Raw genomic sequence first — 14,955 nt, forward strand, 5'->3', positions numbered from 1 at the left:
CGATAGAGCACATGCTACACGAGGCATACACCGAGAGTGCTATGCTATAACACTACGCTGTCACACTCCACAGGCTATGAGTACCCGCATGCTACACCATGCCACATTGGAACCATCCACAAGATGCAACATTAGGGCCAATTTGGATGAAAAAAGGGTTGTGTAAGGATATGAAAAAGGGAAACCTAAAAAAGACCATGAAGATCTTACCAAAACTATTCAACGTCTTTTATCTTTAAAAGACACGTTGTTGATAACCATTGGCATGTCTCATCTCACCCACGATCCAAGGTACAACGGGCTAAATTCCAAAGTGTTTGCACTCCTAGCATAGTGAATAGCAATAGTTCCACATGGTGAGATCTGCGAGATTCGGGGGTTCTACTATGGGTACTGATTGCTGAAAACTGAAAACACCGATGCTAACTGAGGATTGGTCGCGAACATCTGCAAAAACGTTGATGGTCTCACGTTGGTGCAAAAACACTAGGGTTGAAAACTGCTATCTGTTGTGGAATCTGCTAACGCTAGGGAATCTGTTGTCTTCTGTTGTCGCCGGGGCTGATCTGCTGTGCAAAAACGCCAGGGCTGATCTGTCTTGCAAAAACGCTAGGTCTGTTGTTTGCGGGGGTTGGTCTTGCTGAGAAGTTGCATGTTGAGCAAGTGCTCCTGCTACCTCTTCTGCCAAAAAGTGCTAGCACTAGGTTTCTCGATATACTTGCTTAGCAAAATTACCCTAGCCCATCTAGTTTCCAACAAAAGTCACTTCAAAATAATAAGTGAAAAATACCAAAAATAGGAAAAATAGGTCTATGCACTGTAAAAAAGCTCATGATGGGTTCTGATGGAAATCTGATGATCTTGCTATGTGCAACCAGAGGATATGCATCTACTCTAAGTGTCGGGACATGCATGGTCTACGAACAGACTCACAAAACTGCCAGATCACTTCCTATTCTAGACTGACTTGACTGAACTGAACCCTGGTCTTGCTATAGCTTGTCCACGGACACATAGGGTTGGATATGTCACGTGACATCCCCTCCTTTTCAAAGTGAAGTACTTACCGAACTGTATGGCGTCGAGGGAGATCGCCAACAACATACGGAATCCTCGAAAGGACTCTTTGCCGGCCCACTCTGATGTGTGGGTCGTGCGGTACTTGAACTTCATAAAGGTCTGCAACGCTTGCTTATTTGGGCCGCGCCGAAAGCGACACAAAGTCTTCTGAGGCTCCTTTGATTTTTCAACTTCGTCTAGAGTCATGCGTCTACCTTCTTCAAGAATCTCCGACGGTGAAAATTCTTCAAACCACTTCCAACACAAAAACATGAACATACCCATTCCATGTAAAGTGACTGGAAAAAATCTAGTCCTTCGAAAAAACTGTGCATGCGATGCAGACGAACAAAGTGACGGAGTGCCAAACCGTTCATCAAACACACGCAAACAATGGAATTGAAACTTGTCTTTTTTATCTAAATCAATCAACTGTGGCAAATCACAAGGGAAATGCCGATGCTTGATGCTTAATCCTTCTTGTGCTCTTTCTACGATTGTGTCGAGTGAATCGTGCTCAACGTATAATATGGCATACCTATGACAAGGGATCACATAAAAACGTTGATTAACATACAAGAAACGATCACGAATAGAACACTCGATCAATGTGTGCTAACTAATCACGCGAACACATAATACTTCCTATGAGGGTTCTTGGGATCTAGGCTCGAGAGCCAAGATCGGTTCTTCGAGATCTATCGAATCTTCTCGTGGGGGTTCTGTGGACCTCGACTCGAAAGCCAAGATCGGTTCTGCGTGATTGATCGAATCTGCAATGAGGTTAGCTTCGCTAGAAAAAGCATCAACTAAATCATCATCTTTGTGAACAATCGCATCCTTTTCCTGTAAATCACCATGCTTGTGAGTAATCACATCTTGATCATGCAAATCATTATGCTTATCATTATCAGGCAAATCATGGAATTCCTGTGTGTCGTGCTTTGGAGAAGATGAGACTAAAAGAGTCTCCTTTTCCTGATTCTGTGCAAACTGTGCCTGCACACTAGAAAAGAGTCGGAACAACTCTTGCATCTGTTGGGCTCTCTGTTCGGCCGCCAAGCGCGCTTGCTCACGCTCATACTCAAAGTCGGCCTTTCTTTCTGCATGTCTTGCTTCACGTTCTAACTTCATGTCCATCATCATACCGAAAGCCTTCATAGGAGTTAGTGCAATCGAAGGGAGAGGGTTAAAAAAACCTCCTGGTGGGGAAAATTCTTCTTCGCCACTTTCATGCTCATTACTCTCATGCGAAGTATCCATTCTGCTTCGGGTGATGACCATACTCTAAGGTCTTGGGTTCTTAAGTTCACGAGGAACTTGGGTTCTTGCAGGTCTTGGGTTCTTGAGGTTCTTGGGTTCTTGAGGGTCTTCAGGTTCTTGAGGCATAGTAACAAGGAATGGCCGTTTTCAAGTCTCCGTTCCCCGTTCCTATTCTAAGTTCCCGTTCCGAATCCCCGTTCCGTGTTTCAAACGTGAGTACTCGTAACAGGGAATGGCATTTTGTTCCGCGTTCCCGTTCCGTTTTCCCGTTCCTAGTAACTATGTCTTGAGGGTCTTGAGGGTCTTGGGGTTCTTGAGGTTCTTGCGTTTCTTCTTTCGCTTGCAATCTGTGTTACAAAAGGATCTTCTCTTCACCCGAGTTCTGCTCTTTCCCGCAGGCGCACCCCTTGGCGGCCTTGCGCTCACACCAAGGTTGCTTTTTCCCACCTCACGTCGATTGGCCTGCCGCTAAGTGCACGGTCCGCTCTCAATGAGTGAAAAGAGGCACAAGGGGAGGTTGGACAAGCCCTACTTTCTTGGGTTTCTAGTCACTCTTCAAAAATACAATTAGAAATTGACACGCCCAAGAGGACTTGGGTTACGTGCAACCGCAACAAGCAAAACAAATTATGTGGTTCTTTCCTTGAGTGATACAGAACACTGGCAAAGCTCTGATACCAATGTAAGGTGCAACGGAAGTAAATGTTGAACTTCGCTCAAGATGAGTGCTCCGAACTGTGCTCAAGGTTCCTTACTTAGGGAAGGAAGAGCCTTCAGTTCTTTAATGAGAGAGTGCAATGTTTGAATCCGTGGGTCAGAGTTCCAGGCATATGCATCTGACAAAGAACCAATCGAACGTATCTTCAACACTATGGATGAGGACACCAATCCATTGTTGTTGGTCGGATACTAGACTGGATGTGTTCCAAAGTTCATTGTTTTGGAAGCATTCAGGACATGATGTGTTCACAATTCACCAATGGGGATTGTTGAATGTAGTGTTGTCCCGAGGAGTCCACTACATAAAAAGTGCATATAGCACGTGCAAACAAGAGGCATTTAAATAATCCCTTACTTATATATTTCAAGCATTATATGTACCTCTTAAAGCACTACATGTACCCTTAAAGCATTATATGTGCCTCTTATGTATGTATTTTTCTAAAAAAACCAACCATTATGTATGAAAATTTTCACTTTCTCAGTTAAAAACCCCTTTATGTAAGTACATATTTTGTTCACATGTGCTATCTAAGGCAACCAATGCTCAAGAATACATGGATCAAAATCATCTTCAAAAAGTCCTATTTCATTCATTGATAAACTTAAATTATGCTAGTTTATCCATAATTTTATGTCTAATATTTGTTTCGGACCGCATATCTGCTCGCTTCGCTGTACTTCCAATTTATCAGTCATGCTTATTCTTGTGCCTTTTTGGGGCATCTTGCAAAGATATGTCCTTGTTCTCCACATTCAAAACACTTTTCCGCTTTGAAATATTCATCTCTCTATTCTTTTGTCAATTGAGATCGTGTATCTCTCTGTCGTATGTTTCTGTTCTGACTTCTTGAAGGTTCATCTGGTGGGTAAGTCAAGTTACGAGAATGCAAAGTGAATCCTTGCTCAGCATGTCCCATTGATTATTGTATAGACTATGACTTCTTCTCAAAACAGAAGTCTCAAATTTCTTTGGGAAGTCCACACTAAAACCGCTCAATCTGCTCTTTAAAACTGATCTTCTTAAAGGATAAAGCAACTAGAAAAGTATCCCAAAATTTTTCACAATAGTTATCCGAAGATTCGGCTTGAACGTCCAAATATGATTCCAATTAGTAATCACGTCACGCTTATATTCTTGAGTAAGCCATGGAGAAATAAAGAGTTTCTTAAATTTCAATCACTTTGTTGGTGCTTCTTTTCTTAACAAGAGAGTGGACCACCATGTCCATGCATTGCCTTTCAAAAAGGATGTTGCCTATCCAATCTTGGAATGCTCTGTGTAGCACCCTCCAAAAAATGCTATGTCAAACTATTGGATAAAGGCTAAAGCCTTGGAAGTATCTTGAAATCCTGAAAACTACACAAATTTTGTTGCATGTCCATCTTCTTTGAATTCCTTGGCCTTTTTGCCCTTGTCATCGAGAAAATCATACAAATTGGTTCTGTAAAAGTGCTTTTTTGAATAAAACGTATGGTCCTTTCATCGTTTCTGCCCTTTCTGTCCTCATCATTTGAGTTAGAAGAGGATGAGTTGTCCGAGCTGTCGGAAGAAGATGAGAACGGACTGGACAATCCTTCGAAGTGTACACACTTCTTTTGTTTTTTGACATTCTCAAAAGAGGATTTTCGGCCCAAGTAACCAAGGAAGTCAATTCCCTTGTTACATTTCTTCAGTTGCTTCACCTTTGACCCCAATAGTTGGTTAACTCATTTTTCAACAATGTTTTCAAGTTCATCTTTAGTAAACATCCATGGTACAAGAGATTACTTGAGGGCTAACTTGATTGGTGTAACAATGGCTTGCTGCCAATGCGTATGCACCTCGTCAATCGGGTGTCCGGTCAAAAATATTTTGCATCTTGTGGGTCCTTCGCAAACTTGAGCATCTGCTTTGAGCACTCATCAGCCTGTTGTTAACGTTGTATCTCCATTGGTTGATATTGCGTAGGCCGAAGCGTAACCGCGAAACGCGTTTCAGCAGGCTTGAAACGCGAAACGGGTGAACGGCCGAAACGTTTCACCTACAAGGTGAAACGCCTAGAGTGAAACGCCTCAAATAAAAAATTTCCTTTAGAGAATTTGGCCATTAGATAGTTATTTTTTTATTATGTATATGCTATTTCAAGGTTACCATAGCATGTGTCTCTACTCACTGCACTGTGAACACCTATTTTGTCGATACATAACTCTATATATACACAAAATTGGCGTTTCGGTCAGACATTTCAATGAGGCCTTAACCTAGGGTGAAACGTTTCGGGGTGAAACGCCACGTTTCGGGGTGAAACGTTTCGGGTCTGAAATGTTTCGCGGTTACACTGGTACTAGGCCGAGGTGGCCCGTATTCGTGATCTGCTAATCTATTCAAATTTTCCATACTCGCTCCTATTTCAAAAGTATCAGGAGGGTTCGTCCGATTCTTGTGGGAATTGTCGTTTTCAAAAGTATCAGGAGGGTTCATCCGATCCTTTTGGGAATTGTCGTTTGAATCCATGTGTGTTACAGTAAGAGTATCGGATTTCTCGGTAGCAGAGAAATCAGTCGGACTCTAATACCATTGTCACAGGCTTGGGCACCCCAAGCAAAGCATCTAACACGACACACGAGTTTATTTAAAATACTTCACAACTTTAAAAACTTGTCAACACGGCCCGACGTAGTTCCATGCCCAGAAGTATTGGCCCCAAAACCTAGCGTCCCTTTCGGTAATTCTTTATTATATTAACGCTTCAGAAAAATGCAACTCCCAAAGGGGTCCTCTACTCAGACTCTACGTCCAAATGCTCTGAAGAGTGAGGCTCCTAAGGGTCCTTTTATTCTTACAAGGGATGACAAAAGCAGAGCCCCAAAAGCTTATAAACCCAAAAGCAACTGGTCAAAAAGCTGCAAAAAGCATCAACGCACTTAGTAAAATCCGTACAATCTGTCATGTCAGCACCTTGTCAACGCGTTTTACGGACATCCGTACAAGCAGCCTATCAACGCGTTAAATAGGCGTCCGAACTATCAACCTGTCAACACATTTCACAGACGTCCATACTGCCAGTTCGTACAATTACTACCAATCATCATTGTGTGTCCGGGCAATACTACCACGCTATCACTTTGTGACAAGTTCCTCTTGTATCTTATCTCACAATTGTATGTGCTACTCTTCTCTCCATTATTCTTGAATTTAGAATGGCAAGACCTCAAATGACATTCGCTCTCTTAAATACCATCGTGGTTAATATTAAATGAGAAACCTATCTATAAAAAAAAAAGTGGATGATTAAAAATGACACATTAACCATTAAACTCCTCGAACTATACAATACATGACCATTAAAGGAGATGCAAGAGGCACTAAGAATTTTTTGGCCATCGATCCTATATATGTACACATCTTACATCCGTGTGAGCAAGTCTCGTACAAAAGAGTGAGCCCTACATTCAAGCTATAAGCCTCAAAGTAATATTGTATTTGCAAAAAGTTTGCAACGATCGTATTCTATACTTCTCTTAGAAAAATACAATGTAAACCTTACTCGGCTTTATACGAGAGAACTTTGCACATGGAGCTAGTAGAACTTATCAATTTCTTACCATAATTGTCAATGCATTTTGCTTGGTCTTTTCGTAGACTTAGTGGCTTCTTTCAACAAGCATAATCGCCGATGCACTAATATTTGAGAATATTGTACTTGACATGAAGGAGAAATTTTTTTGAAGAGGCTTATGTAGAAAGATTCACCATTATGACTTGTGACCAATGGGCTAGGAGAATCCATCAATGCCTCTATATGTTTGTAGTATATAGCTTAGTTGGTGAGACCTTTGAGATGTAACCCCAAGGTTGAGGATTCGAGGCTCACAAGTTGCATTCTCTTGGGTGTATTCTCCTCCCTTATTGGGGGGGTGGTTCCCATGGTTGCCCTTCGAGGGTGTAATGTGCAACGATGTACAATAGTAAATACATGATATGTGTATAGTTTCTCCCTACTTCCTTCCTCGCGCTGATGGTGAAAAAAAAAACAAAAAAAAAAGCTCTAAAAGAATTGACATAAGAAACCTACACAAATTAAGATATTTACTATCAAAACTTAGCAAAGCCTACAAGTAAGTAAAATCTTCAGTCCAAGCGTATCTATGATGAGCATAAATCTTTAAGATGAAAATTTGAAAAACCGTGTGATTTTTGCGAAACAATGATATTGTAAAAGCCAGAATTTTAGGATAGACCTACTATGTAATTACCCTTCACTCTAAATACTAAATCCCATTTTGCAAAAAGTTAAGACTAGTACCATACATTTTCCATATGGGTATCATGCGGCAATGGCACGAGGCCATGAAAGTATGGTTTAGGTATGTTATAGAGATTTTAATCCAAGCATGCATCATCTTGAGCTTCTACAGAAATAAAATAACTTAAAAGAGATACATGGTATCACAATAAGCTTAAAGAATGTGACAAATATAATCAAGAGAAGTGTCATACCATGAGTTTTCCAAACCTATAAGTGACTACTTTATAAACAATGAATAGGATTAAGAAGTCTTGATTTAGTGTAACTTCATCCAAACATGCTAGTATACGAGTATGAAAAGTTCCTTTGTCAAAACATTCGTGTATCCGAAAACATTCGGTTATCCGAACAATAGTGACTAGTAAAATACAAAAATTTATGGAGAGCACATCATGCTTAATATTCAAGTACTTTTCTTTTGCTCATAGTACCTAACCAATGAATACGGTTAGTTCTTGTCCATATGTTAAAAGCTTTGGAAAAACAAGAAATTTTGCCACTTGATGCCTTTCATGTCTCAATAAAAGTGGGCTAGTCGTAAGATATCTACAGACCTTGGCTTGATTCCTATCTCATGTTAGTGATGTGAAGAACTAACTTGAAGTTGGACCAAGGCCCTAATATTCATAAGCTTAGATCTAAATTGTACTCCAATGATCTTACGCACCCCCTCCCGCCCGGCCTTGTTCTAGGGCTTTCCAAAATGGGAAGGTCCTTCTAACTTCAAAAGAAAGTGTGTAGAGAGCAGTACCTTCCAAGGGCACATCATGAAAAATGCCAAATAGACGGCCTTTAAATGACCTATGCACTGGGCATAGCCTAATAGATCGAGGCCCATCTCTCGTGGTCAACCCATCCTGCAATTTGAGGGCGTTTCAAGTTTCCGAAACATTTCCCTCAGGTGGCGAAGGGCCTTCTTCACATTAAGCACGGTAGTTAATGGAGGTGGTGAGAAGAGGCGAAGGGCCTTCTTCAATTATGCTCATACAGACTCCAGCTTCTTCACATTAAGCACAGGAGAGGGACTTGGAAAGCAAAAGATAGCGAGAAGGCCGACCTGGGGTTGGCGAACTGGAAGAGCTTGCCCTTGCTGGAGAAGACGATGACGCCCACCTCCGCATCACACAGCACCGACAGATCGTGTGCCTTCTTCAGCAGCCCGCCCCTCCGCTTCGAGAACGTCACCTGCCGCGTCGTTGCATTCTCGATCCGCTTGATCTTGATCTTCCGCCTCGCCATCGGGTACCTGCACAGCACCAGCACCACTGATGCACCCGTTAGTCATGATGAGCAGCACCAAGCCACCTCCCTCAAGCTTCCACAACGCAAAGCTCACAATGCTCAGAAGATGAAAGGGTAAACCCTGCTGCAAACCTACGCCGACCCGGAAACGTGCAGCTCCCTCGCTCCGCCCCTGTAGCTCCAGGCTCCAGCTCTTGCGCTCACCACAAGATATTTTGGCTCATTTGATTGTTTAAATGGGATCGTATGCCAAAGTGATGACACGTTTTTCGCGGAGCGTCCCACCATGAGTCATTAAAAGGAAGGTCGCCCACCCTCAGCACTAAAGGGCACGGGAGCAAAGAGATGGGATCCGCGGTGGGAGTCCAAAGGGGGAATCTCGAGGTGGATGGATGGCGGAAAAAAATGGGCGCCGATCGCAGGCTTAGAGACTCGAACCCGCATCACCACGAGGAGAGGTCAATGCTCTAACCGCTACACCCGCGACGGGGAAGTTGACATATGGGCAAACCAAATAATGATAAATAAACTTGGACAACCCCCCCCTGCTTGTCCAAGTTTACCTTTCCGTGTCCTAGTTTACCCCAGCATCCTACGGTTGCGCACGTCTCGATCGCCGTGTCTTGACTTTGCTACCGTGGATCCCACCGCTTGAGCTTCAAAAATTTCCCGTGCCCTTTAGTACTGAGGGTCGCCCACCAACCAGTACCCATTTAAAAGACACAAGTGACAAGGTGGTCATTTGCCACTCATTGGTTAAGTCGCAACTCGGCCACGAAGGCTGAAGCTTATAGTTGGGCTCGGCCACTGTTTACCAAAAACTTTTTTAGGAACCAATGGAAACAGATAAAATCACTAGGCCTTCATACTACAACTAATGGGCATTGGAAAGAAGGAAGAGAGAGAGAGAGAGAGAGAGAGAGAGAGAGAGAGAGAGAGAGAGAGTTTCAATATTGATGATCAAACTATGAGTGTCTAGGGAGTGTTAAATAAAAGACCTACATGCAAGAGAGGACCTTCTGGTGCAAAAGGAGCTTCTATCCTCATGGATACTTTCCTCTCTTGTTACCTCCATGGTCCACCACCCCATGTCTGCCCATATTATTGCTCTTGAGATTACACTGGATTCTAATGTAGATAATCAATTTTCTATAATTATCAAGGACTAAGGTAAAGTAAAAGTGCTCTCTCTCTCTCTCTCTCTCTCTCTCTCTCTCTCTCTCTCTCTCTCTCTCTCTCTCTCTCTCTCTCTCTCTCTGAGTGTAGAAGACGCTTTTGAAAGAGCATACATGCACCCTCCTTAGTCAAAGCCTGCTGGCTACTAATGTGCTTTAGGCTGCCTTGGCCTCCAATCCATGCTCCTCCCTCAATGCATCGCCCCTTTGGCATTTGCTTTTTCTAAGTTGCTCATAGTTTTTCTCTCAATCAGTTAATTAGGATCCTAAAGACACACCTTTACAAAACTGAAGATAATTGCTACTGCCTTGATGGTGAGGGACAAATTAATTGCACAATGGCCTTTATTTGAGCTAGCCTAGATAGTTTCATGTACATGTTGATCTCAATGAAGATAGAACGAACATCAAGTACGAATTATAAACACATGTGAAGTCCATAGGAGTCCTAGTGCAACGCAAATTGAAGATTGAGCAATTCACTACAAGTGAATATATACCACCCTTACGATCGTGAAGGATGCCTTGATAATGGATATTGCTTGCTATTTCTCTATTCCTGTGCACTCGCAATCAAAGCCTTCTCTCTCTCCATCACCTCGATTTCTTATCAGCACCTACTCCTTTGTGTGTGTGTGTGTGTGTTTGTGCGCACGCATGTGCAAAGCTCTCTTTCTCCTATGCCTTATGTGATGGTTGCTCATGGTCATAGGTCACGCTCTATCTTTGCCTATTGTGTGTCCTCCATCTGAGGTCGTCATGGCAGTTGGCTCACAAATTTTATTTCGGATTACATTTGCAAAGCTGTAACCATGGCTTGGTGGTTTGCAGCACGACATCGGATATTGTGCATAAAAAGCCATGTCATTGGCTTTTCAAGAAGAATTAGAGTGCCTTCTCATAGACTTGCTAGAGGCGATGTTCAATACAATGCAAGCAGGGAAGTGAAATGCACATGTTAGCGCTACTAGCACTTTAGAAAAGGGGGGGTTTAAGCTATTTTTCAGGAGGGCATCAAACCAACGTGATAGTTCCCACAAATGATTACGAGCTTCACTCTTCAGCAAGATGTCTCACCCCAACCTCATGCATTGCAATAGTGAAAAACTCTCATGGTGTCTCACCCCAACCTCATGCATTGCACAAGTGAAAAACTCTCTCTGCGGGCTCTTGCTGAAGCCCGTCGGCTCTCTCCCTTCTCCACATTTTCCCCTAAAGACCTGCGAGCATCTCCTTAGCTCGAGGGGTGCACTATGTAAGCATGTTAATGTATAACGTGAGATCAAAAGGAGGGGTTTTGAAATGCAAAAAATTTAGGCAATTTAACAGAGATACATTAATATAAGGGGTTTTAATATTCACTTTCGAAAAAAAAATCCTAAAATAAGGGGTCATTTTATTCATTCAAACATGTTAAAAGAGGGGTTTTCTTAATACCCAGTGAACGCACGTTATATAGGGGAGTACTAAATGGTGAACCCCCCGAGCTCCTTAGTTTCTCCTTAATACGCCCAAAACCAAAATAGAGCACACTAGCGAGTCTCATTTCTGAATGCAACTTCTTCGTCTTCTAAATTATCCGGTTTCTTTGGAATGGAAAGTTGTAAGGCGATTGATAACTGAAAGTTGATCGAGCTCTGGTTGGGTGCAAGGAACCGTAAAATATGGGGATAGAAAGTACAAAAATTAACTCTCAACTCAAAGTTAAAATTTAGCTAGAAGAAGAGCAAGTGAAGCTGTAGAATATAAGTCCATTGCCTCACAACAGATGTTGAGATGCTTCTTCAAGGAGTGTTTTTGACATTCGGGCCTAACTTAAAGGTACGGTAGCTTTAGTAAATAGGGTTGTTGTAGCTTTAATAACATTTGAATTAAAGTAATTAATTGGTTCTTAAGCCGCGAGATCTACTACAATTATAGTGATTAATCATATGTCTGTGGTTTATAGTGTTGAACACTCCACATATTTTTGTTGTTGTCATCCATTGCAAAATATGCAATACTCTACAATTCTAGTATGCTTCATTCCAAGTTGAGGCCGATGTTGTGATTCTGCTAGCAGTAGGAGAGCCATCAAGGTGGTGTCAATGCAGGCTACGCGTGAATGCCGACTTCAATGGAACAACAATTTGGATAATTGCCTTCAGAACGTCTCCTTGAGTGGGGCCATAGAGGGGCGCAATGGAACCAACCTAAGGCAAGTGGGCTCAAGGAACCCATCCGATTAACTAAGATAAATGCCAGCTTTGCCACCTCCTTTGTTGCCGATTCTGTGCAAGCCCCATCATGCGCCAGCAACACAAGCGGCTCCCTGGGCCTCCTTGACCCCTGCACGTTGTCCATGTTAGCAATGAGAAGGGCAAGAGCATATTCTATAGATCATGTGTGGTTGTGCTTAAGTAAGGGACAATGCTGGCCGAATGTGAGAATCGAGATGTACATGCAGAAGGAAGGCACTCAAGTCATAATGCACTGTAGTCCAAAAATTCAACGAAAATTTTTATCATATTTTTATTAAAGACGATATCCACAGCATCACCCACCACTCACCATCATCGTTGCTTTATCTTGAAACCCAAAAAATACAACCAAACTTGCGCTCGAATATATTTGTTTCTCTTTGGAATTGCAATAAGTAGTTTATATGTGGTTCAAGGGGCTGGTAAATGGTGGTCAAGTGAAACAAAGTGTTTCCAAGTGGTTCAACGGGTTGGTCAAGTGGTTCAAAGTGCTACTTGGGTGGTTGAAAGTGCTTGTCAAGTGGTATAAAGTGCTAGCCAAGTGGTTCAAGGGGTGGCCAAGTGGTTCACAGTGCTTGTCAAGTAGTATAAAGTGCTTAAAAGTGCTAGTCAGGTGGTCCAAAGTGCTGTTCAGGTGGTCCTAAGTGGTCCAAAGAGCTGGTCAAGTGGTTCAGGGGGTTGGTAAAGTGCTTAAAAGTTCTTTTAAGTGTTTCAGGGGGCTAGTAAAGTGGTTCAGGGGACTGGTAAAGTGCTGGTCAACTGGTCAAGTTCGCAGAAGTGCTTTCAAGTGTTTTGAAAGACGTCTTTTATCACTCTAATGTGAAAAGTGGAAGCTATTTAGCAGGGGTGATTAGTTGTAATTTTAGATGGAAGTAGTCAGGTGACCCCTCCCCCCCCCCAGCTTTGATGTAATCCTTCCTGACTCTCTTTAATATAGTTCATTGCCTCCTTTTTATTATATTAAAAAAAAGTGCTAGCTACTGTTAAAAATGTTGGCCAAGTCCTCAAGTCAAATTTACAGAGATAAATCTTACACATTCTCCTCTGGGGGCATGTTGTTATAGATTTGCTCGAGTATGTCATTTGACATATCATATACATTATGCTCACATTCCCTCGGGGACATGGAAAACCTTATGCATCGCACCATATGGGAGTAGATTAGAGCAATGGGCTTGTTGTCCAAGAGGACATAAGTATCATCTCGACTATTTACCTTGTCGTAGAATAGGCCTCAACCACATACAAATTTTTCTTAATGATGTTGTGCCATTGATCCTTTTTCTCTCTTTTGGCCAGGCACTTTGTGTTGCTGCATTTTTGGACGTAGAAGTCTACACCTACCCCCTCTGCAGTCACTGCAAAGTTATGGCCAACCATCAAGGCATCACTCAGGTCATCATGATGGCCGGCATACATGGGGGCGTGTTCATCCTCATCCTCGCTCGACACTTCTCCATCGCTTTCATCCGTAATTGTGGGTTGTATTTGCAAGTGTACCCCCACTGCACATGATCTTTGTTGGCACATCTCCTCCGTTGACCTTTGATGCACGCATTGCAAAATCAAGAGAGCAGTCTGTGCCTTAGTCCATGCATATTCGTCTGACTGTAGCCATTGACACAGTGCCAGGATCGAGACCCTGTCATGCGCTTGCAATTCTACACTATAACTCTATCGACATCACCGAGCTTGACCTCCCAAAAATCACGATCGACATTCTTGCCTATCTGTGGGCATTGATTTCTGAGAGTTGCATTGAGGAATGCAACAACGCTTGAAGATTTATGTAGCATCCACCTGTCAGATTTCAACTGCTCATGTGTGAGGGCTCTTTTGACCACTGCACCAGCCCCGTCATGTTTACCCTTTCCATGGCCTGAAGCAAACAAATTATGCGTCATTTCAACACCTGTCATATTGAAGAATCGTGCAACAAAATAGAATGGCCGCCTTGCTTTGAATTGTGATGCAATACCATCCAACGACACCCAATGTCGCTTGACACTATAGGCGTGTCTTTTCAACCATTCATTGTGCAAAAGAAAACAGTGTTGCACAAACACAGTGTCATGTGTCTTGTCATCAAAGATGTAGAAGTGAGTCGTCTTTTGTATAGCACAAAGCGCATCACATAAGTATGAAATGTGAACAAAGATTGTGACCTGAGATGAATACCAATGCATTGATTGGATCTCATTCTGCACCTTGAAGGAGTAATTCTCTACAAAATCCACTATAGACACCACTACATCGGTAGGAAAATTGGCCAAACACTCCTTGAGCGGTTGAGCTTGCCACCTGTATAAGTAGTCGTGTTTGATGAACTTCCCTAGTTTCCCTCGGAGCACAAAAATGCAACTCATCGGACTGAGATGTTGAACCACAAGGTTTTTTTGACATTTAGCTAGATCTTCTTCAACCTTTTTCTGTGTAGGAACCTTGTCAAAAACCTTGACAGTCATTCTAGAGATACCATCACTCTCTTCAACGGGACACCACAAGAGCCTTTTAATCCCGCAATTCGTGCATGTTCTCAAAAGACATTTGTTGGGGTGAGAAGCACAATCAGTTGGCTTTAGACACAATACATACTCCCATAGTTCTGTCAAGGATGAAAAAGTGGCTTTTGATGTTGTGCACTGCGCTATTCCACCACTCGGACTACACACAAGACACCTGCAAAAGCATGACGTTCCATGCTTCCATGGCGTATCTGATTTAAGCATTTCTTCAAGTAAACAAGCTAAACATGGTATTCATAATAGCATGTGTTGCGGTCCTTCAACTTGCGTACGAAGTATGCCTTCAGACCCTCAAAGCATCTAAGGGACATCCTAATGTTAGGATGAGCCTCCTGGAACCGCATGTACAAATCCCTCTGCCATACAAAAGACATTTAAAAATACTATAAAGTACTGAAATCTAATTGCAACACTTACCTACTACCACCTAGGGGTGTAT

The 14,955-nt window shown here is 42.5% G+C and overlaps 1 protein-coding gene and 1 pseudogene across 5 annotated transcripts in view; both read right to left on the reverse strand.

The window, feature by feature from the left end:
- The window catches only part of LOC147458658 (MADS-box transcription factor 23-like), a 36,119-nt gene extending 27,288 nt beyond the window's left edge, over positions 1 to 8,831 (reverse strand). Inside the window, exons 1-2 of one of the 5 annotated variants that reach the window (XM_086510119.1) lie at positions 8,709 to 8,831; positions 8,392 to 8,580 (exon numbers count right to left, since the gene is read on the reverse strand). In XM_086510119.1, the coding sequence (XP_086366245.1) occupies positions 8,392 to 8,573 (182 nt within the window). In that variant the 5' untranslated portion in view covers positions 8,574 to 8,580; positions 8,709 to 8,831. Of the gene's footprint in view, positions 1 to 8,391; positions 8,600 to 8,670 lie in introns of all 5 variants that reach the window. The other 4 variants (XM_086510117.1, XM_086510118.1, XM_086510120.1 and 1 more) reach the window with 4 other exon arrangements.
- Positions 8,832 to 13,021: 4,190 nt separating this feature from the next.
- Positions 13,022 to 13,521, reverse strand: LOC147458659 (uncharacterized; annotated as a pseudogene).
- Positions 13,522 to 14,955: the final 1,434 nt, after the last annotated feature.

This window comes from Adiantum capillus-veneris, chromosome 4, assembly GCF_014529385.1.
Source record: "Adiantum capillus-veneris isolate H3 chromosome 4, ASM1452938v2, whole genome shotgun sequence".
NCBI classification, from domain to species: domain Eukaryota; kingdom Viridiplantae; phylum Streptophyta; class Polypodiopsida; order Polypodiales; family Pteridaceae; genus Adiantum; species Adiantum capillus-veneris.